Source organism: Rhea pennata, chromosome 2 (genome assembly GCF_028389875.1).
Source record: "Rhea pennata isolate bPtePen1 chromosome 2, bPtePen1.pri, whole genome shotgun sequence".
Lineage (NCBI taxonomy): Eukaryota > Metazoa > Chordata > Aves > Rheiformes > Rheidae > Rhea > Rhea pennata.
In genome coordinates this window covers 150048904-150073618 of record NC_084664.1, presented here as the reverse complement: position 1 = coordinate 150073618, position 24715 = coordinate 150048904, and the positions used below count along the sequence as shown (strand labels likewise).

The 24715-nt window shown below is 37.9% G+C and overlaps 1 protein-coding gene across 2 annotated transcripts in view; it reads left to right on the top strand.

Moving 5' to 3' along the window:
• SAMD12 (sterile alpha motif domain containing 12) overlaps positions 1-24715 on the top strand; it is a 169264-nt gene that overhangs the window by 14015 nt on the left and 130534 nt on the right. For both annotated transcript variants that reach the window (XM_062570568.1, XM_062570567.1), the window contains exon 2: positions 4386-4561. In XM_062570568.1, the coding sequence (XP_062426552.1) occupies positions 4386-4561 (176 nt within the window). The remainder of the gene's footprint in view (positions 1-4385; positions 4562-24715) is intronic.

Below are 24715 nucleotides of genomic sequence, written 5' to 3'. Positions count from 1 at the left end.
CCATGAAGTCCTGAAAAATGAGCCCTACAATTAAGAAGAGTCAGCTGAGAAGATCAGAGAGCACAATAGTACTTGTATTTTGGAGAAGGTTCAAAAGGAAAAGTTGACTTGTGATGAAGTTGGCACTTTGTGGCAGCCACGAGACTGATAATAGTATACATGCTCTTCTGTAAGAGTTTCTTAAATTCAATTCTATAGATTTTTTTTTTTAACCCAGGAAGCTGTCAGCCCTTTATATTTTGTATAGTTCATCCTGAAGTTTAGAGTTGGTGTTATCTCGCTAAAATGATCTAAAAGGTACTGATTTAAGAAGAGGTTGGATAGGTTATTATGGACCAAACCTTGACCTTTTCCCCTACTTCTAACAAATCTTGAAAGGGAACAATTACAGTTTGTGAACTGACATTTAAAAGGGGTGGAGAGCTCTACCTGTGTCTGTCATGGAGATGGAATGATGCATATGCTGTGTGGCAACAGGAAATAACACATCTGTGCAAGCAAATGCTCTTTCCTGCTTAGTCTCTGTGTGCCTGAGAGATGGAGGCAGCATTGGAGCGAAACAAAAGAACCAGCCACCAGATGATGGCTCCTGAAAAAGAGAGATTAGCTTTGCCAAGTGACAGATAATACTTATTCTCACCTCTGTTTTCTCCTCCCCTTGCCACGCTGAGGATCTTGTTCTAGAGTTGTCTTCCGAGGGAACACAGTCAGTCCCAGCTTTGTCATTGGTAAGCTAAGCCTGTGTGACAGGGCTAAAGAAGCAGATTTCTTTTGTTTTCCTCACCCCCCCCCAGTACACATGAAGATTTTTTATTTCTTTTTACCCCCATTCTTCTATCAGTAACTTTGGAATGGCGTTTTCTGAGGCCATCTGCATTTTGAGCAGCATCTTGCCTTACGATTTATTTCTTTTAACCTATTCAAGCGCTGCTTTTACTAACGTTATCAGGAATACTGGGTCATTTGCTTCTTGTAATGCATGGTAAATCTTCTATAACCCAGAAGGCTTTTCTTTTGGTGGTGCCCCCCTCCCTGTTCTGCGTTGTTTTGGTGCCCCTGGGAAGGGAGGAGCTGCAGTGCACAGGAAGCTCCCTGCTGGCACTGGGTCCCCCAGGGCAGTGCCTGGTCCCATTGTGCTCTGGGATTTCCTTCGAGGGAGCACGGAGAGGGGACTGGCAGCCAAAAGCTGCCTGGATTTGGATTAGGCTGAGGTTTATTAGTGGTTAAAGGGTATGCACAGGAGTCTTTCCATTCAGCTAAGCAAGATCTTTGCAGAAGATAGTTTGAGATTTTTCTTTTTTTCTTCCCCCCCACCCCCAATTTCTTACCAAGTGCCTTTCACTGCTAATTTCCAGCTGCTGCTGCTGTTCTGGAGCAGGGTGTGCTGGAAAGAAACCTTCTACAGGATAGTTGGGATAGCTCTCATTTTTTATGAAGGAGGGGAACTGCTGACTTAAGTCTGTCTGGCTGCTAACAGACAGTTTCCATCTGCATCAGGCTGCGGAAAAGTCTGTTGTGGCAGATTGTATCTGTCTTTTTCTGTGGTCTGGAGCATAAACGAAGTAATCTTTACTGATTACTTGTTTCTTTCTGATAGATCTGAGCTAGGAGAGATCAGGTAGTTTTCTAGAGTCTTAAGACATACGAATGTAAATACAACCACAAAATAAGATCTCATTGAAGCATGCCTTGGGAGTTTAGAAGCCCCGAAGAGTCCTTCATTGTAACAGCTTGGCAGGGTCTAGATATCTGCCCATGAAGGCAGCACAGCTAGAGCAGGTGAATCCTATTAGCGTCACTGCAGAAATAAAACAAATTTTGCTTTTTCTCTGACAAGAAGGAGGTCTTGTAAGGGAAGAATCCAGCAGCAGTTATGCTCAGGAAGTTTTTTTCCCCTGTAGGCTTGTAGCAATGGTAAGAGCAAAATCAAGGAAGGGTAAGTGTGGAGTGTAACCACAAATAAAAGACTCTGAAGTTAAATGCCACTGCTGAGATTATTAAGATTTAGGTATTCACACTGTGATTTGACTCAGATGGTATGGCCGGGAAAACCAGTAGGTAGAAAGGAGTGACTGAAAATAGTCACTTATTTTCCCTTCTCATTGATGAGGTGCCACGGCAGAACTATGAGATTTGGTTTTGTGTTGTCTTCAGCCAGCCTACAAAATTGATTTGAACAGGGAAAGAAAGAGGCCTACCAATAACAGCTGAATTTAGACTTCGGAAGGAACTCTTTAGAGTTGCTTTGGGAAAGTAGGATCTGTAACAGCTCTTGAGGTGTCAAGAAGAAATTGCAAATGTCTGGCCTTTATTAAAAGGAGACAGGATGATATCCATGAACATGTATGGAAGCTGCTGTAGACCCCTTTTCCTTCTGTGCCCCCCCCCCCCAATTGATTAAAATAAAGTTCTGGTTTTTGATAAATTTGTACCTAAAGGAAACATCCAGGTTCCAAAAGACCTTGCCAGATGATTTTCAATGATTTTTAAGGCAAAACTACAGCTATCTATGCTAAGCCTAAACAAATGGAGGATCCCATATCGAAAAAGTGATTTTTAGCTGGAAAACCTCCTATGAATGTCTAGGATAGCCAGTAGATACCCTGCTTCACCTCTACAAACTCTGCATAGTTCCCTTCTGTGTTTCGCTCCCCAGTGGAAGGCCTCTGCATGGCTCAGATCTGGGCATGTAGGGGGAGACTTGACCTAAAGATTCCTCCTCTCCTGTTTCATACTGTCTTTTAAGTGCATTAACTATTCCAAGAAATATCTCTGATGTTTTTAAACACTTGTAAAAGAAGTTCAGGACAAATCCTGATTGAGCCTTTGGGTTTCCTTACAGCTACTCACAGTAATACTGGAATTTAGTTCCCTTCCTATTTTTGCTTTAATTTACTGTTTCTTTGGGGCCAGTGATGGATTCCCTTTTTTCTATAAAGGGGAAAAAAGTAATAGCTGTGCTTTGTAATAAAATACATTGTACTTTACTGCTTTCTATCACTTACTGTTGTTTATGAACAACAATATTCTTGCTGTTAATGAACCCTTCATGATGTTTCCTTCACTTGAAGATAGGAGACATTTTTATCTCTAATGTGCTGATGAAGTTGCTGAAGTGCTTGTCAGATCGTGCATATTTCACAAATATTTAGATATTTTTGCAAGTCCCAAGGAAAAAAGACAAACTTCCTGGACTTTGGTGTTTGCTTTAATCCTTCTCTAAGCAGTTGCTGTTATTTAACAGGCTCAGAGTTTTCACTGAAGACTTTGGGATTTCAAGTATATAGATTTTTTTTTAAGTGCTGTAGTTGAAGAGCCCTCTACCTTCTCAGGCTGCTTGAGCCTCTTTCCTCTGACAGGCTTTCAGGGCTCATCATTAGGCTAGCAGAAATTGGCAGTTCTCCTTCCTCCTGCTTTCCATGCTTTGGCCAAGCAAGTGTAAAGCGGTAACTTTATTTTATTTTTTTATTTTTTTTTGAGGGGGGGGTCTAGTGAAGTCTGTGAAACATTGCACCACAGTATTTGAGCAGAGTTCTTTTGCATGCGGGGGAAGTTTGGACTGTTAATTATGAGTGGCACTAGAAGCAGCACAATTACCCGGAAATATGAAAAGAAAATTCAGATACTTGCATGAAGGACAAGTTGCTTCAGGATCTATACATTTGAAATTCTGTATGCTCACTAAAAAGGTTGTTAAGGCTGCCTTCTGCGTGAATACTGGCACCGTGAAATTCCAGACAGAAAACAAAAATTAAACTATTGCTGTAGTTCTGTGTGCATTTCTGTGGTATGGTTTGCATTTATTTATTTTCCTCCTGACTGCTTTCCATATTCTGCTGTCATTAGTCCACATCTCATTATATTCTCCTAGAGAGTGCATCCCTCTTGCTTGTTAGGATGGTGAACATGGTAATTTGCAGTGGTACAAAGTGCTGAAGGAGAGATAATCATCTGGGTAAGTCTTTGCTGGATGGGGAGACTGACCTTCTGACTTGCTGTGCACAGCTTACCTCATGTTGTTTAGGACACAGAATACTGCAGTTAAGGAAGAAAGTAATAGAAAAATTCATATTTTTCTAGAAAAGAAAAAAAAGGTATGTCTGAATGATAAATATGTGGAATATATTGTCCTCCACTAGTAACAGCTGTAAATTGAGAGTCTTGGGCTCTGCAGTAATGCCAGTAGAAAACAATTCAACACATCAGCCTATTTTCTTTCTAAAATAGCCCTGAATCAGAGTCCAGCTATGGACAATTCTTTTGCCATGATCCAACCTGAGTCTAGCTACCATGTGGCATTTATTAATGTTTTGTGATAAATGCTTGTAATGTCAGGTTGTTCTTTCCTAAGCAGTATTTCCTCTTTGTTGTATTTTTTTTCCCAGCTATCCATTGCAGTCTGAATCCAAATGGTATCGATCATCCTGTCCCCACAGAAGGTATTAACCTGCAACTTGAAGGTGAAGGAATTGAATCACCCTCTGTTAAGAACACTTGTACGCCGAAAGGGCCTGAGTCAAAAGAGACACCCAAAAGACAAGTGGAGCCAGAAATATCTAAGGTAGGTTGAGCTGGATCCTTATTTGTTTGGGCGTCTTGAAGAATCCAAACACTTTAAAGTTCTTGTTCCTGCTTGAAAAGCATTTACCTTTGTACCTTTATATGCTTTTATCAGAATGATAATCATCTGAGGGGAGTGGGTGTTACAGAGGGAGATATAGCAGTTGAGTTTTAAGTTCTAGCACACGCACATTTTGGGTTTTTTTTTTTTTTTTTTTTTTTAAGATGATAGAAATAATGGAGTTGTTCTTTTTCTAGCATTGTGAAGACATGTTTTTTAAATTACTTGACTAGCAATCAGAATGGGAATAGATTTGGGGTGTTTGGGGATTTTTTGTTTGCTTTTTCTTTTCTTGGGACAGAAAGGTTCTATGGATATATGGATATGTGGATTTTATATGAATAACTGAGTTTAATAGGCTGTGTTAAGTAATTTTAGGTAAAATAAACAGGGTCAGTTTTTCTGTATTTAGTGTGTCATTGAATAGACATACTTCAGATGTGAATTCTTTGAGACAAAATGAAATGTCTACACTCATTTGTAAGCTGGTATGAATTCTTCTGTTTCTTGTTCATGCACAATAGACATGACTATGAAATGCAGACGCATGTGTGTGCTCCAGTCATTCTGGGTATAGGACAGTAATTTGTTACTAGATATGTGTTTAACTAGAATGAAAAATAAGAGAATTTAAAATATATTTTAGGCCAGATTCTATAAAAGGCCCCGTCAGTCATCTTGACCATGCAAGCTCTAAAAACATGCATTTTAGGGGTAATTTTTGCAGAGTGGAAAATTGGGTTTTTACTGAATCTGACACTTTGGGAGATAGTAGAGCAAATAAAATATGATTTTTTTTAAGAGGGAAGAAAAAATGGATGCTATAACAATTATTTCAATGACTGAACAAATAAGAGTATTTCCCGAAGTCACCCATACAATAAATTTAACAAATGATATGCATATAGCTGTCATGAATTTTACTTTTAGAATAAATTAGCATTAAATATTTTGAGCAGTAGCCTTAACAATAAAGACTTGATATGAATTCTTTATTCTGATATTTATCTAAAATATCTAGTTATAAATGAGTGCAATTTCAACTCATTTCATCCCATCTTTAAATCATTGAACTAGGTCTAATTCAGGCTGGCATTGATCAATATCAGTGCTACTTGTAGTCTGTTTTACAGCTAATATCGAGCAAGTTCCTGATTACTCTTGAGCACTTAAATGGGAGGTTTGTGCTTAATGATTTTAATTTTCCCTTTGGTAACAAGGAGACCAACTTTTGGCTGGGCTTTGAGACAAAGCTCAGCTAGTACTGTGTTTACTTGGTCTTTTGCAGACAAAAGCAAGCTGACTCTGCCCATGTTTCAACTTTGCCAGGAGCAAACCTGCTCTGTGTGGAAAGCTGGAGAGGTGTGTTAAACTCGAGCTTAAAGTCAACGCTTAGCTTGGGCATGAACTGCACTAAATGAAGCAGTGGGGCTTCTGATTAGGCACAGGCTAATCTAGTGAACTTGGAGCGTAGATGGATGAGGCTCATCTTTGCAAAAATTTCATCCTAACTGACAGTCGGAATCAAGTTATATCAGTAGGTTAATGCAGTGGAGCCTGTGTTCCTACTGTCTGAGCTGTACCTGTTTCATAAATAGAAAATCATTTCCAGTGCTGTGAATCAGGAGATGGGCAGGGAGGGAGGAGAGAAGAGGAAGCATAGGTCTCTGTGTAATGAAATTGGCCATTGGATTCCTGCATCTGATTGCAGAGGCCTTATGTAGAAGGAGTTGGGCATGCTTCAGATTTAATCCACAACAACAACAAAAAATAGGCATTTTGTGTGATGAAATAAGCTTGGCATAATGGCATCAAGCGAATGAAGTTGATTACTGCTTTTTGTGCATATGTTGCTACCATGTTAGGTAACTTTTATTTTTTTTGTCTCCTTTTCTGTGTAGTATTGACTTAGTAGCATTTCTTATCTTGATTCATACATTATAATGCGAGATAGTCTGTCTTTTCTGGCTTGCTATACTATACTATAAATTTCAAAATTATGTTGCTTTATCCTCCAAAAGGTGGATATAGAATTGAGTTGGTAACTTGGGTGATTTTAGGAGTTGAAGTAAGCTGGTTGTTATGAAACTTGATCCATGCAATCATATCTGTCCAGTGGGAAGATGAGAGGGAACAGAGGAAGGTATTATAAATAAAACACTTCAGGCAGATCCATTTGTTTTGTATTTCCTCATCACTCAGTTATTTGAATGCATAAGATTGCTAAGAAACCTTTTTTTAAACAATATTAACCCATACCTCATATCCACAGTAGAGAGATCTATATGGTACACAGCAGTGCAATATGTTAAATGCAATTTAGGATGCCTTATAGACCATTTTCTGTGCCCTTGGCCCTCTGATTTGTCTTCATTGGGCACAACTGCAGTACTTCAAACTGGAGGCAGCCCTAAGGTTTTTGCTATCCAAAAGAACAAACAAAATCTGCTCCCTAGTGGAGGGTGTCCTCTTCCTTCTGTCATCTGTTGTGGACTTGCAGAACAGTAATAATCACTCAGGCACTGCAGATTTAAACTTTCCTTTTATACAGCTACTGTATTGAAAATAGGGGAGTACAAGCATTTCCTTCTAAATTTAGGATGCACTAGCAGAAAGTGCAGCGTGGGAGAAGCAGCACTCATTTAGAAGTTCCCAATGAGTATGGCATTTAATTTTTAGAGACTGATGGAGATGAAACTTTAAAGGAAAATGCTTATATTCCCCTATGATATGTTACAAATATAAGCAAGTCGAGAAAAAACTGTAATTATTCATATCTGAACTGATGAATGCAATCCATTGAGACTGAAAGTACAAGAGAGAACAAATTAAGGAAATTAAATGTAAAAATACTAAGCCTTTTTTGCTATTATTTCTCTGTATGTAAAAATGTGTGTTTTATATGTATGTATATACATGTATGTACGCACTCTCTTAGTTGGTAATTGATTTTTCAGTATTCACAATACATCAAATATTATAGGCTGTTGAGTGGATGGAGCATAAAGCTCTCTTTGAGAAAAACAGAGGATGATTTAGATATTTCATTTCTTTAATTACCACCTTCTGCATCTAACCTCCATTGTGTGTATATTTACTGGAAATCGTTATTTTGTTAAGATGCTACTGCAGACTCCTATATCTAGCCTATTGTCTTTTCTTTTTTTTAACAGAACTGGATTTGCAGATCTCTGCAACCCCAGATTTCCTGACTTATTGTGTTCATCCAGAAATAATTATTTATGATGCAGAATGCTTTTCTATACTTCTGAAGTCCCATACTACTCTGAGTTTTGGCTTGAACAGAAGAATGCTTTCCTAACAAGATCCAGAAAATAGTTTGTCCTACAGGAATGTTAACTTTATCAAAGCTTCTCACATATTACACTCATAAAGCCCTGTTCAGTGTGTACATGAGACCTGCTTCTGATCTGTCGCTTATTAAAAGAAGCATATTTATTCAGGGATTTATTCTTACATAAGGTGTGTATGTTTGATGACATTGCTTGCATTATGCAGTAACCTCATAACAAATAACACAGCCATTTTAATGGCAACCACTACAGCTGGATTTTTTTCTTTGTGATAGTAATTGCAGTTTTATATCGGAGACAGACAAATTAACACTCCTTTAAAATGTTCATGTAAACTGTGAAAAGAAACAGTAGTAAATGAAGTGGGGTGTTTTTTCTTTGCCCTCTGTTGGAGTGCTTCATATACAGACAACAAAAAGTATAGTCTACTGGTATAATGTGGCTCATTAAGTCTTTGGGTTATGTTTGTTTGCTTTCTTAAAAAAATATATATAAAAAATTCTTCAGAGTTACATCAAACAATGCTGGAAGACTGACTGAACTTAAGAGGATGAGAATTTATATGGGTTTACTGGGTCCAGTTCAATACTGATGGGGGTGGAAGCATCTGCGTTGTCTTCAAGAAGAGTTCTGTCTCCTGGGAGTAGCTGGTGTGTGTTAAGAGTGTCTGAAGAAATATGCAAGGAGTGAGGCTTTTGAGTAACACGGATAAATAAAGATATTATAAAATTGGTTTTTTTTAAATAGAAGTATTATTTTGTCAACTATTTTAAAAAAATTGATGTTCAGGAACTGTTCTCTAGTGGAAGAACAAAGTTGGGGTTTGTGGGCTTTTTTTTCTTTCTTTTTTTTTTAAGGATCCTCTTGGTTTTTTAATCAGTAGCTTTTGTTTCACAGTGATGTTCTTTTTAATCAAGTTTATGAAATGGCTGAGATAAGGAGGACTGTATCTGCCAAGTGGTAGTCCTGGCGATCTGTAACATACACATTCCCCACATAGCTGCTTGGTATGCTCTGATTGTTTTGTTTTTGTTTTAAATTGGCTGAGAAACACTAGGGACCATTGAGTTAATTGGGGCAATGCAATTTTACTATTTTGCTTTGTTTCTGGACTATCTCCTTAAACTTTTTAGTGTCAGCAGTAAACCTTGATCAAGAACCCAGATGAGACTGGCTGAGGCTAACAAACATTTTGCCTGGCAAAATGAAAGTTTAGCAGAGCCCTGACTGCGCCGTTGTTCTTCTCTAAGCTTTGCTCTGACATGATACTAGGAGGAAGTTTGAATTGCAGACCTCTACGTGTATCCCAGTAGAGGTACACACCCTGGATGGTGAAATGAGTATTATACTGACAGAAAGTTTGCTTTTCTTAGTTTTTTTTTTTAAACCCCGGAGAAGTTGTAAATGGATTGCAAGTGGTCTAAAGGCACTGTATGGAATACCAGTTACTGATAGGAAGGGGTGTGTGTGTGGGGGGGGGGTGTATGTGCATTTGTTGCTTCTTGGATTGTAATAGTGAAGTAACATCATTTACTGTATTGGGTCTTTTACAGGAGTAGCAAAAATAACTATAGAATCTCAGTGTGCAGTGTAGCTGAAGATGATTTAAAAATATTTCAGTTTGGTAAATATTAATGTAACTGGCATATACCTCAAGGCAGTGTGCCTTCCTAATGCCTTACGTGGTAGTTATTAGTAATACACAACAGTGGTTTGGCTTCTTTCTTCATTTTCAGTAGTACTTTATATCCTGTGTTACTTAGAAGTATGCATGTTGTCTTGCTTTCAGGTGTCTAAATTGGAGGGCTGAAGTGCTTGATATGTCCGTGTGTTTTCCTCGCTCTGCTACATTTGAGTCTGAGCAGCCTGGTAGTAATCAACTTGCACACAAGTGCACACTCTTTCTCTTTAACTAAATACAAATTGTAACATTGAATTTATATGACTTACAAGGGCAGGTTTTTAGGAAAGATTAATTTTATCATATGTGCACAAATAGGTAATAAAATCTGGGTGGGGAGGCAAACTTTTACATACAAAAAGCCAATGTCACATTCACAAAAGCTTTCAATTTTTCCACTTTGAGAACTTTTTTTCAACAAAATAAGCTTGCAATTCAATAAGGGATTACAACTTTAGATTGATACAGGTACTGTGTAAATCCCAGATGACTGCTTATTTCTAAGACAAATGCTTAAATGTTAAATCATGAGGCTAATAAAGAGTGAAATATAGATGCTCATGGGGGAGCTTCTTGCTTTTGTGTTCAGTCTCCCATTTCTGTAGATGAGCACATCTGTTCCCTTTCAAAAGTAAGTAATGTTGTTTTCACTGCTCTTATAGGAAAGGCATTTTGGACTCTAACTTTTCCACTAATGAAACATGTTCTTTCAGGTTTTGCCATTAGTTTTTAACTGTAGCCAACTTATCACTCATGATAGTGGCCTCCATCTGATGTCTAAAGTTGCAAAAGCATGCAGTGAACTCTGCTGCTTCTGTTCTGAGCAGTGAAATAGAAATGCAGGGTGACCCTGCATGTTTGAAGCAGCAGATTGATTGTTTTTTTTTTTTTTTCCCCTCTGAGGATTTTACTGGTGGGAGTGAAGTGCTAGAGTAACCCTACCTGTAATGCAGAATATAGCTGCCTGTTTCAGAATCTGAGTTAGAACTAGCCAGGAGAACAAGAAGTTTTTCCATCTGGGTCTTTAAAACCAGCTTACCGTAGGAGGAGAAATGCCTGATTGAGTCTAAGTGTGTTCACTGTGTAGCATCTTTTCCCCCCTTGTTTTATCTTCCGCTCTTTTAATAAATCGTGTAATACAATGACCCACCGTTTCGTAGCGAAGTTTGTTCATTCATCATAAAAGATCTGGCATCTCCTATTCATGCGTGCCCTGGCTGCATACCTGGGGATTCTGAAATACCAGCTACCCCGAGAGGAGCTGTGTATTAAGCAAGACATCTTGTGTGAGTTGCCTTGTTATGCCCTGCCCAGGGATGGCGAGGGGGAAAGAAGAACGCCAAAGAACCCGTTATTCATTTCTGTCTCTCTTCCCTCTTTCCCCGTCTCATATGGGATTAGTCTCCTTATTGATTCATTTTTTCTTAATTGTTACCACAGTAGGTCAAAATAACTAGTTCAGGCTTGTACTTAGCTCTTTAGATGGCTGTAAGTAGGATAGCTAAAGTTTATCCATGGAGGGCATGACAGCTATTGGCCTTACAAACTTTTTTAAAGGCACCCTTTATAAACATTCATCTGTACAGGCTAGTCCTGTCACTGCATCAATATAACTTCCTCTTCTGTGAATTTCAGTCCATCAAGTCATACTAGGAACTGAAATTCCCCTCTTTGCCCAGCCTTTTAGAACTGGATTTTTACCCCTCCCCCAAAAATCAGCAATGTAAACACTTTCAGTGCCTGCACGTGCACAGTGCACGGGTGTGAAGGAAGGCAAGGTGTTGGCCCATGGGCATTGGTGTGGTTGGTGATCCTGGCTGCTGCGCTGCACTGGGTGCTGCGCAAGCACAGAACCAAACGGTGGTTCCTACCACGAGGAGTGAATGAAGCCCATGTATATGATAGGAACAACATATGGTTGCAAAGAGACAGCTGAGGGAGCATAAGGAGGGAAATGCAGGCTGTAGTGGCTCTTAGTGTCCTGTGAAAGCCATCAAAGTGAAATTTGTCATCTTTCCCATTATGCCATTATGCTAGCATGAAAAGAATCAGCAATTGCAGTATGTATTAGCAAACATAAGCAGTAAAAAGCAATGGTAGTACTCCAGAAATAAGTGGGATGTATATTTATTTATGTAATACTACAGACTCATATCGATGTAGACACGTTTTTTTAGATGAACTTCCTCTCTTCAGGGAAAAAAGAAATACAGATAAAAAGTTGGAGCAGCTTTTAGAGGAGAAAGCAATTCCATACAGTGTGCAGATGCATTATGTACTAATACTGCCACTTCTGCTGCTTAAATCTTTCTGAAGCTGCTCGACAAAGCCATCCAGAAATGTTCACTTTGAAGACACTTTATAGGGGTTCACAGATACTGCTTTAAAAATAAATCAATATTTTAATGACACAGCTGCCTTCATGGGGAAGAAAAAGTTTAAAGAAAATTCTGATTAGAGGAGTTAAAAAAATGTGTTATAGAATCAATTTAGCATTTAAAATAGGAAAACAATTTAAAGCTTCACTTCTAACTCTGCAGGTTTTGCAAATAGTGCATTTCATCTGTTTTATGACAATAATTTCATTAATCTACCACGTGTGTTCACTGGAGTCTTCTGACAAAACTAATAACCAGTTGCTGGAGGACTGTTATTTCTCTCTACAAGTGGGATCTTTCTGTTCTATTTTGAAAAGTTGTATAATTGCTTAGCACTACAAGTCAAATGTGTCACAATTGCAGGAGGAGTGTGTGAATCTAATAGCCTCGACAAATATCTGAAGGGCATTTCTTGCACTATTATCTAGTCAAGCTTTCACTTAGTGCAGAGGTGCACTAAGGAAGGAAATGATTTCATTAATAGTCTGGAAAAATGGTTTGGGGCAGAATGGAGCCTCTCCTATCCTCAGTTGGTGGGATTCATCTTGCTGATCAGGGCAATTTAATTTAAGTGTCTATGTGTAAACTACATCCATCTAAACTACTGTTTGTGAGAGATCTAGTAAACATACATAGCAGAGTGTAGGGAGGGATTAGATTCACCCTGAAGTGAGCAACAGCCAGCTGAATCTGGCTAGGCTTTATGAACTGTATTTACACCTGAAATTAAGTGTATTAATCTCAGATTGAATTCTGTCATATGCCTCACCACCTAGCCAGTGTTTTTGTTTGGTTTTGAAATGGTTACTAATGTCTAATGGAGGTGAAATCTTGCTTTAAAAGATAGTATTTCAGAAACTATTTAAACACTGTTTTGAAAACTTAGGATAGACTAGATCCATGTGTAAGTGTATGCTCGATACTTTCTTCCAGCAAGTAAATATTGCTTAATCTGAAAAATGTCTGTTCTCTGGGTTGAAAAGACATGATTGGAGTGTTTTTTTCTTTGTTTTGTTTTTTTCCTCCATTTTGATTGGTATTGGACTTCAGAAACCTGTTGCTCTTCACTGGAGGTGAAGTTCTTGATCTGTAGCTTAGTTTTTCTAAGAAGGTAGAAAAATGGTAATAATTAGGACTAGTTAAAACTAAATCTCAGAAAACTGAGATTGGGGGTAAAACCAATCAAATTTGCTATCAAAATTTTCTTTCCCATGTGTTTGTGTAAAGGTGATTCAAAAACTCTGCAGTGTGTGCCTGAAAACTGAAAAGCACTGACTTGTCCAGGTTGCCTGTGAGACTAAGAAGCGTTGCAGTGTGTTTGCTTCATATTCCCGTTCTCCTCCACTGAACAGATTGTCCAGCTGGGCTTGCCTTCCATGGTGGATAATGGTGACTACCTCCACTGGTGCTTTGTCTGCTGCACATCCAATTGAAGCCGGGATTGGTGTATGATAATATTTAACCAGTTCCTAAAAAGCACAATGGAGCTTGAAAACACTTACTAGTATGTATGTTCTTCAAATCAGTATTAATTATTGATGAAGAATATAGATGGGATTTTTCCATTTTTTTTAATGACTTTCCTTTGGGGAGGACTTTGGAGAACTTCAGTGCTTCCTGTGTGTCTTGCCTTCTAATTTAGACTGGAAGTATTTGGTGTATGGGGACTATATTTACTAGAGTGCATAGTGTGCCTAGCTCTGAGGAATATTTTATCTTGCTTTCGGCCTCTAGTTACTGCAAAAATGCCAATCATAAAGGCCTCTGAAATGAAGGAGGCTTTCGCAATCTGCCTTAATTTCACATTTTGCAAATACTGGTCCTTTTGGCTAATTTTGAATGTGCACTTAGGTCAGAACTGTTCCTCTTTCAGCTGTACTCCACAGTCAGCTGGAGATTACTGTGTACTTGATGGGCCACTGCAGGGAGCAGGAGAAGAACTGTCAGAAGCTGAAGCAGGCAGTTTCTTTGAGGTTGTGTTTTACCAGTGGGGCAAGCAGGAGGCAGGGAGAATGTCATGTTTAATGAGAGACAGTTCTCCCCTTTTCAACTTCAAATTTTTGACTAAGTGATTTGTAAGTATTAGTGAGGGATTCCTGTGCCATGGAGCTGTTAAGTGGCACTGGATAAACCTGGTGTAGTGGTTCAACCTGGGGGTGGACTTAACATGCCTCCTTCCTACTTTAGCTCTCTTGGGTCAGTACTTAAAATTATGTTGACAGGAGTGCCTTTATTTTGTTATCTGAGCATTTTCAAGGTTAGTTCCAAAATGAAGAATGATATCAAAGTATGCCAGACTCTCAAATTTAAAGAAATGTCGTAAGTTTGCAGTAGGAGAGCAGAGAGGGAAGCAGCAGTGCAACAGTCTGTTTTTGAATTTTGGGAGGTGGTAATTTTAGTGCACAGTTGAAGCATTCAGCATTTGGGAAAGACAAGTGCTGTAAATGAACTTACGCAGGATCAAACATCGCAAGTCATTTCCCTTTAAGAGGTTAGAGAAGCTGAATCCATTTCCTTCAACAAATCTCACAGTTTAGGAAGTAAAAAGACACTGCCTTTTGTTTTCTGGCCATTTACTTATTTTCCCTTTGAATTGTCTCTGGCTCCGTATATATATCCATGCAAATTCATGGTGAGTTCCATTTCCTAAATATATCAGCTGTTGTCTTTGGCCTGCCAGCTCAGTGAGAACCTACTCACTGACACATGGCCCACCAATATAGCCTTCACCTCACCTACCAAACTGATCCTGTTTTCCCCTAGTGCTTGTACTTTTTCTGCTCACCCATCTTGCTATGGAGAGCAAGGAATGGGAATGCCCTGCGAGAGGGTCTAGAGTGGAATCGCAGTAGTGGCACTGTAGGCAGGGTAGGCTGAAGAAAAGAGCGACAACTGAAGAAACACATGTGTTTAAGGGAGGATTACTCAGAGAAAGACCATGTGTTTGTACTTAGAGAGGAAAAGCCAAAAGATTGACATTTTAAAGGAAAGAATAGAAGCTGGGATGAGAGAGTTCAAGAGATAACAATTTGGATTTGTGGGGCTACAGGAGTGTTAAAACATTTCCACACTGATTTAGACCAGTATTATAAGGGGTCCTTTGCACTTCTTCCTTCGGTGATTGTAAAACAAGATGTGATCCATCTGCATGGCAGTGTCCCGTTTCCAGGGACGGAGAGGGGTGGAGGAGCAGTGCTGTCCTTTTGAGTGTCCCCACACTTCCTGCTTACCCAGAGATCAGCCGTGCACCTGCTAGCGGTCATTAACACCTCCTGAAGTGACAATTCTGCTGTCTCCCTTATCCCCTAATTCCTCAGCCACAATTCATAGTTATTACTGGTGGGAGCTGTTCTCGGAAAATATATTTGGGCGAATTAATACTTTATCAGTGTCTAGGAATGAGTACTGTGATGATAGATCAGGCTGCACCTCTAGATTTAAATGTGTCCTTGACATGCATATCCAGGAACAGAAAACCTTCTACTCTGAACAAGGTGGGGTTACTACGCATCTTGAGGCCTTTGTTCCAGCCTTAACATACAGCATCTCTTAAGTGGGTATTAAGTTCTGCCTCTTTTCCTTTTCTCTCTAATGTTTGTAAGTGCATCCATCAACTACTGATGACTTAGCTGACCTAGACACCCTCTCTTTCTTTGTTTTTTTTTTTTCTTGCTTTAAACAAAAGCATGACAATAGAGTCTGCATCTAATGGTTTTAGAACTGCTATTAATTCATCTTTTATTCAAGGCTGACTGCTTTCAGTCTTAGCAGTACACCAGATTGTCAAGGATTTTGTGGATGTTCTCATTATGAGAAGGTAGATGTGACTGAACTTGAACATTTCTAAGTTGATGTATAGTTTTTTTTTATCTAAGTACAGTTTGCAGATAAATTTGAAAATACATGTTAACTAATCAATATCCTTGATTAATTTAAAAATTTCTGAAGATAAAGGCCATTGCAGTTGTGTATTCTGCTTCACATAAAAGACTCTGTCAAACTTATTTCTGTTTTGGTGACTCAATTTTGCTTTTTATATAGGTTTGTCCTGAAGGAAGAAAATATAGCTTTAATGTCAACATTTTACTATTACATGTAGTTTTTTGAAGTTTGTAGACTTGATAAGGAAAATAGAGTGTTGTTTCATGTGCAAAGCCTTCCTGATACCTTTATTGTGGACTATAGAAGGAGAGTTTTAAACAGAAGTGGTTAAGATTCATGTGTATTGAACTGCCAGTACTGTTCGTGCAGAGGTCATGAAGCAGCCTTGCTAACTATAGTTTATTACACGTAGTGACTGATGGCTGAATGATTATTTTCGAAAAGTTGTTTTGGCTGAATGACTATTAGCTTAGCTTTGCTTACATGTTTTTTCATGTCCCCTTTTGTCTCTGGTGAAGTAATACAGTATGTCCAGGTTTTCATTTTTAAATAGTATTTTTGAAGGGGAAAAGAAACCCCAGGGCCAAATGACTGAGATGTTCAGATCAGGTAAGTGTTCAGAATATTGATAACATCTCAAATTCAGATGAAGTTCAATTAGCTGCATATGTTCATTAGAACATATTCATTAATCAAATGTCAAATATCAAAAATACTGATATTGGCCAAAAAGAAGAAGAATTGAAAAGGGAGTTGTCTCAACTTTTGAGTCTAAAAAGAATGCTACAGAATGCAGTCAGATTAAATGACAAATGAGTAGGCCTGACAGTTTTTTTTTTTTTTTTTAAAAAAAAGTACAGAGTGCATCCTATTGCTGTGCTCCGTAATACTTTATGCAAATTGCTAGTGGTTTTAAGAACCTAAAGTAAAAACAGCAGATGAAGCTGGACTTGAAAATAAAATTAGCTCTTCTATATATTGTACAATAATGTCAGATGAGATCAACTAGTTGTTGATGACTCTATTGTGTGATCATCTTCCTCTTCCACACATCTCTGTTTCCTCCCTGCCCTGGGGAGGGAGGAGAGCTAATTTTTAATTCTGTGTGGATTCTTGTTTTGTTCTGTTTCCAGAGTTGATGCCAACAAACCTGGTTTGCTTCTGGTCCTTAGAGAGGTTCGTACCAGTGCGCCTTAGGGAGAGGGAGCAGAAGGGGGTGGGAGTGCCAGTGTCTTCCAACCAAACCAACCTCATAATAATATATCACTAAATGGAGTGTTCCTCCTGTAGCAGTTGCAGTCCCCAAAATTTGCTTTCTCTCATCTTGCTGAGCTGACAGCACTGTGTTTTGACTTCAGTGAGTTGATGATGAATTTATCATTCACCTGAATTGTATCACTCTGGCCTCTGTTAGTGATATAATACCCAGCAGCAGTTGGTCAAGAGCATCTGGTGGGAACTGTCCCATGTGGCAGCATTTCCTTGTTAATTTGACCTATCTTAGTCAGCTAGCCATACTGTAGCAGCTCTAAAGGGTGTTGCTCTGCTGATTTTGCTGCTGAAGAAATGCCTGTGGAACCAGTCTAAGTAGACCTAGAGAGAAGACTAAATCAAGATAAAATGAGGAATTTAAGGAAGGTATAAATCTAAAACAATAATAACCTTGTTAACCAAATGTTTTCTGATTTTTACACCGCTTCACTAAGCACTTCTAGTGTACTAGTGCATAAAAGAAGAGATTTGGGTGCTCTTGTAGGGCAGGTAATTGCAAATGTCCTTTCTTCAGAGATGTATAGCAGGTCCTCTTTATCCGAGACCATAATCAAATAAATATGGGGAACTACATGTATTATGTGAGCACAGAGAATGGGAAGCAGTGAAATCCTACATCTCATTGCCTAACGTATATGATTGAGCTCAAAAGATAAAAGACAAAGCTGATGGAAACATAGATTGCAAGGTGGATGACAGCGGTCGGGCAAAATGATAGAGTCTGGGCAACAAAGGAAAATTGGACTGCAGAGGATGAAATATGGCATAATGGAAAAATGATTTCTAGAATGAATCTGAATATCTCATTGTATTTATATATCTGAGAGCTGAGGAAGAAACAGAAAATTATTGCTGAGGCATACAAATAGACTAAAAGAGTAAAATTTGACACTAACCCAAGCAAATAGGGCAATAAAACATAATGGAGCTTGAAACTTGTCCAGCTATTATAAAATTCTTCTCATTATTTTATTAATGGACATTAATTTGCCATGTGTATAACCGAGATTGACTATAACTTTTCCCTTAGTAAAAGTCGTATCAGTTGTCTGTCTTTTAATCCTGTTCTAAATTGATTAAGGAAATTTATTTTATAAAACCAGTGTATTGAGTTCCGCTGACCTTCAGAATTGAGATGAAATATAAAAATGTAACTGAGCTTTAGATGCATTATTAGTGTTTTAATCAGTGAAAATCACTGAAACACCACAAAGCAAAAACTGTGTGAATATTTCCTCTCTATTTTCACTGTTAAAATTAATAAGTTATCACAAGTGCTTCTTATGTTAGCAATTTGAAGGCCTGCCTTCAGTACCAGTGAATTGTGACTATTTTGTTTTTTTATTATTATTCTTACTTAATATTTTTATCTTTTATATATATATATATATATATATATATATATAAATCTAGCTCCTATTGTGTTGTAACGCAATTAGTTACTGTGTAACATTTGTAATAGTGCTAGGAAGTACTTTCAAACTATGTGGCTTATAATTTGGTTCATTGCCACTGTATAGTATACCTGAGTTTAGAAGTGATCAAGATATTATATAGTATTCCTAAGGGATATTTCTGATCAGATTAGTCAAGAGAATAGCATCAGAACCATTTGCAGATAATGATAATACTTTCTTGTTGTGTCTCAGGAACCAGCCTTATCTCATGTTTCTCACATGTAATAATTTTATGTAGTAAAAATAATAAATCATTATTCATGTTATACTTCTGCATACTAAAATAATACAAGGTTGTAGTACTATGTTCAAAGAAATAAAACAGAAGTAGGAGAAAAGTGAGGAAGAAACCCACATCTCCATATATTCTCCTTTATGAGAAAATAGAAAGATATTCCATCTCATTAACTATCCCTTGAAGCTTTCAGTAGTCTTGTGGCAAATACATCTCGCCTAGGGATTATTCAAAAGCAGTTGACTTGAACATAAAATTCTTGTTGACTCAGTAGGTTTTAGAAACATGTCTTTGTAAGCCACTGCTAATAAAATGTTGATTTATAATTTTAAAATCATAGCAGAGTCACTGTTCTTATCTGTGTAAGAGGGAAGAGTATATAAATGTGGAAGGCTTCAAAGAAAGTGTGAAATGGGGGGAAAAAAAAGGAAAGATGGGGGAGATTCACTGTTAGGACTGAACTGCTTTGTCTTGGAGGGAGTGGGATGCCTTGAGCCACAACTGCGAGGGTAGGTTAAATCGCATTGGAGAGACAGGGCAAGTGAGAGTGACAACATGACAAATACTATACCTCACTGGGGATAAAGTTGCATTCCTTAAAAGCTAGGTTAGCTGGGAGCCGTGTGCAGCACCTTCCAAAACTGTTTGGGTCTGTCAAAATGCAGCCTGTCAGTAGATGGTGCTCTTTATAACAGCTGTCTGCTTATGCTCCCAGTGCTTGTATGTATTTTTATGTAAAAGGCCTGGTAAATTCCTTAACAGTTAATTTCTCTTATTTCTGATGTCTAGTAGATTAGAAAACTTGGAGACTTTGGAGGGAATGGCAAAAAAAAAAAAAAAAAAAAAAAAAAAAAAAAATTTGCCTGGATTACTTTGAAATATCATTCATCTCTGATTTTTCTTTTTTTTGATGACTACTTTTGCTTGTGAATGTATATTGGTTTGAACTTGGACAGATTCAGAAGCTTACAACATAGAAAACATTGAACAAACATTGAGCAATGGCAAATATATAGTAGGCTAATTCAGTTTTGTAGCTGACCTGGGAGGCACTGCAATAATGTAGCCTAAAATAAAGCTGCAAAATGGATTTGGCAAGTGATCTGCAGTTCTTAAGTTTTTCTTTTGCATATCAACATTGAAGATTTACCTGATCTTTCTGGCTAGATAGAGATTAGTTTATTTTTAAATGTTATGCTGCTTAGAAAGGACTTGAATGAATCAATAGAACTGTGAGTTTCATATGGAGTCATTTGTTCATCTGTAGCTGGATGGATATAAAAAGCAGGGGAGAAAATAAAGATGCCCTTTTACATGTGGTTGAAGTGTTACTGGACCTGCTTGCATTTTTTCATTAGTTTTTCAGAAAATTTGCCAACTCCAGAGGAAAAAAAGTTAAATGTGTTAATTGTGGGGAGAGAAAAAAAAAATCAGTTGCCAAAGGTTATTGGTTGAAAGCAAAGCCCTGATCAGGAAAGTAGAATGACGTTGCAGATGTGAAGTGGAATTTGAGATGCTTGAAGTTTTATGTGTTTTTATGCAGTAGTGTGTGTATAGAGCATTGTCTACTTAATCAGAGTTCAGATTCTGACTTGTGTAGTGATGAGATGAATTTGCTCCTGGAGTAACTCTTGACAATGGTCTATTTGTTGCCTGATACTCCTTTTCTTTTTGCAAGCAGAAACCAAATAAATGTGAATTTTGCAGGTAGTCTTAAACTGCAAGCACGTGATTTCAAAAAGAGAAGTGAACTGAATTCCTTTCAGAAATGTAATTACAATATTTTTAGTTCTTATTTGGGGCTAGTTTGTTGCCCTGATGCACTGATTCAGATGTCCCTTTGCAGATCTCCCTGCAGCAGGGAAGTGTTGCATATACTCAACACATCACAGCAGATGAGTACCTGCCCTCACAATTCTTTATTTATATTCTGTCTGTCCTTCTTTCACACCAAATGCTTAAGACCGAAGTTCCTTACACTTAAGTCAGTGATATAATAATTGGCATAATGTTTGAGCTGGATTTACAGCTGGTACTTGGAACTGAAGACCTGAATCTTCACTTTACCATCATTTCTCCTGTGCTTAGACTCTGCTTGTTACCAGGGTGTTCCTAGGGAAGTCCCATTTTCCTATGAATGGCCTAATCTCAGAGTTCAGAGCACAGCAATGGTAGTAATCTTCCCCTCTTCTTTTCTCCTTTTTTTTTTCTGTCCCCCCCCCCCTCCCCCAATGTAGTCTGCCAAGTCCTATAGACATGGGCTCTAGAGCTCCAGATCTTTTGATTTTTGAGAAAAGATGGTGCTACTGGCACATCTTTGTTTCCTTTTCAAATAAGGACCTTTCTTTTGCTTTTGAGTTTATTTATATCACTAGAAAAAGAGGTGGCTCCTGTGAACATGAAAAGAGGTCTCCCTTTGGCCTATGCTGGCGCTGATGTGAATATAGGATTTGGGCTCTGCCAGTTTCTCTGTATTTTCTTGTTAGCTAACTTCGGCTGCTTCTTAGTCAGGAGGGGCTGGCCTTCATGAATCTCAGTTTGAGATGCTTTGCTTTCCCTAATAAATGGGACAAAAAGTGCATTGTAATGCTTAAGCTTGCTGTACTTTCATAGAGGTGATAAAAGAACTTCTCTTATTAGGGAAAGAATATTATTTTTTTCAACAGTAATTAGCAAGAAACTAAATTGAGGTCAAAAGTGCCCTGAATATTTTGAAAAATAAATATCGAGAAGGCAGGTATACTGAAGTTCATAAATCCTTTATGACCTTCTACATAGGCAGTACAGTGCTCTTGCTTGAATCAAATAGCTGGAGTAATCTGCCTCTTCTAGCAGCATTTACCTTTTTTTCTCCCTTCTTTGCTGGAAGTGGAAGCAATATCACACTAGGTAATATGAGGTTGACCTATCTGTTGAGGCTTAGGGACTTTTTCTTATTTATGCTCAGGTACATGTCTGGCCTGTAACAGTTCTGCTCAAAATATATTTGGCTGAAGATAATGTAGTTAAGAGTCAACTGGCAAAGATACCCAAAAAACTTTTATTGCTGTTGGGGTATAAAACGCCTTGGCTGCTATACTTACCTTCTGCATATGAATGAGCCTATCCATAAAGATTGGAAGTTGGCATAGAAAGGTTATACTACTTCATACAGTACAATCCTCTTAATTGGCACATCTGCTGGAAACAAAGATGCCAAAAATGTGATTTACTTGGAAGCAGTAAACCTTGTAAGAAAACAACCTGTCATTATTTAATAGGGATTAAGATCCTCTCAGGATGTTAAATGGTCTCCCAGTACAAACATGCTGTTGCTGAGTTAATGACAGAATTAACCTCATACCTGCTAGTACTGAAATAGTAATTTGCTTTATTGTTCTCATCTAGAAGTGCTTTGCTGTGTATGTCTTCAAGAACAAAAAATGGACCATGCCCTTCACCTCTGACATACAGCAACTATTAAAAAAACACAGCTACTTCCCAAAGCTGAGGCTGTGAGATGCAGAATATTTTCTCAAAAGAACACTGTAATTAGAAGTAGAAGGATTTAGGTGTGGTGTCTGTGATGGACAGATTTGTTTCGTTGGAGTAACTTCACCAGTAAATCCCCAGAATAAAAAAAAATCTCACAGAATCAGTAATTAAAACATCCAGAGAGACACTTACTATCTTGGCAAAAGCAACTTTTATGCCATAGATATTTTTTCTTTAATTATGTCACCAAAAAGCACACATCCCACACTGACCCTAAGGAAATGTTTCTAAGATAAAATTAGCCTGTGTTTGAAGAACTTTTTGCCTAGCTGTTCTCATTTCAAAGCAGCCTGTTCTGCAATTCTTATTGCTAACTACTGCTTGTTGAGACATATTTGAAAGAATCCAATTAAATGAGTAAAGAATTACAGATGATGCATCACCAGGTGTGTTTGCCTGTTGCAAACAGTCAGAGGTATTGTCTGACCAACTTCCTTTAACTCTTACTAAAAATTTTGTAGTATCCTTCAGACCTTACCATGTTTAACTGTCTTTTGCTCCTTATTGTTCAGTAATTAAAGAGCAACAACATTTCAGTGTAATATTAGTATTTTCCAATGAATTTAAAATTTCTTCCAGTCTAGTTTGGTCAGTGGATTTTGCTGCTGCCCTAGGTTGTGTTTGAGCAAAATTCTTCTATATCACTTTAAGTATGTGAGGAATTCCAAGAAAAGAAGTGGACCTACTTATGTGCCTAGAGTCAATCCTATTTGTACTTATTTTAATGGAGTTACTGACAAATAATCTCTGTTTAGTTGCATTTTAAATGTAGCTGTTTAGAATGCAACTTGTTAAGTTGCCAGGATTGGTTTAAAAAAAAGGTAATAAAAACCCCTTTGTGATTGTCAGTTTTGTAGTATAGGTTGACTTTGGGTGTTGTTATTCCTTTTTTTTTTTTTTTTTTTTTTTTTTTTTTAATTTTTTTTATTATACCAGGAGAAAATATTTTGACAAATAGTGAACTTCCCCCGAAGTGAGATTTCAGTTGCCCTGAGTGTGTTTTTCAATTCAGGATACAATGTTGGAAAGGGAGACTTCTTCTCATCGGTGTCTTAGCGGTTACACTCCAGTTTCTTGTTTCTGTCTGAATGGATTTGAACCTACAACTTAAGCCGAGGGGAGGCATTCCTCTGTGCTTGTTATCAGTGTGAGTGAAGTATTCTGGGGATAAAGACTCATACAGTAAAGCTGATTCATACCAGGTTAAGTATCTAGTCCGTAAGACTGAATGAAAGTTGAGCTAGCCAGCTAACTATGGGCTCCATGTCCAGAGTGAATGTCTCTCAAGTTTCCATTCTTGCTGAAGTAATGGGTGATTACATGCAGTAAAGAACATATGCTTGTAATAACGTTTAGCTTGTAATAAAGTTTAGTTAATTATTTGATGTCATTAGTACTTGGCTCTTCATTACACTTCATCTTGCTTGTTCTTTGGCTCAAGTAGGCTGGAGAAGTTCAAAGAGGAACCTTTTCTCTTTGTGATTGCACAAGCACACTTACGGGGCACTGGTTGTGTGAACAACTATTATCCCTTCTCCAGATTTATGCAGTGTCCTGAGCAGGATTCTGTATGTTCATTTTACGATAATTGCAGCCTGTGATAGAAGGTATTCATGGTTAGAGCTCTGTTTTGGACAGGGGCTGTGTGCTTTGAATTGTGACAGGTACAGAAGGGGAATCAAATTCACATCAGCAAAGAAGTATCAAACAGCTAGTCTTGCATGAATAGAAACTCCTACCCTGACAGAGCAAATCTCTTCCTCTACTTTCTCTTGCAAATATCCAAAAGCAAATACTCAATGTTTTGATTGAAAGGAGTGTTCTGTACTGAGTGAAATGGATCTTCAGTTTGGAAAGATTAAAATGCACAGTGTTTTTAAATTTAAGTGAACTTTAAAACATTACACTCTTTGCTTTTGATTTGACTGTCAAACCAAAAATTGATTGTCCTCCTGGTCCTACTTGTGATCTTATTTTAAGCATTGTTGGCCTGTCTGTCCCTGTAGTGGTTTTCAGGGCTTTGACAGCAATTAGCCTGATTCCAGACAAGTTTATTGACAATGCTGAAGAGTGCTCTGTCTTCACTTTTCTCATCCTGACACTTCAGTTCTTCAATTTGCTGATAAAGCCACTAGAATTTATCTCAACACCAACATCTGCCAGTCACGATTCTTACATTCAGAGTGTAATATCTTATTGAATGAGAGTGCTTTTGCCGAAACATGTCATGTTATTTATTTCTGGTTTTAGTCTGGATGTTGCCTTTAACTCAATCAGGATAATGCCCAATGATACTTTATTTGACAACAGAGGCTTTCCTGTTGACAATTATGCTTGTGAC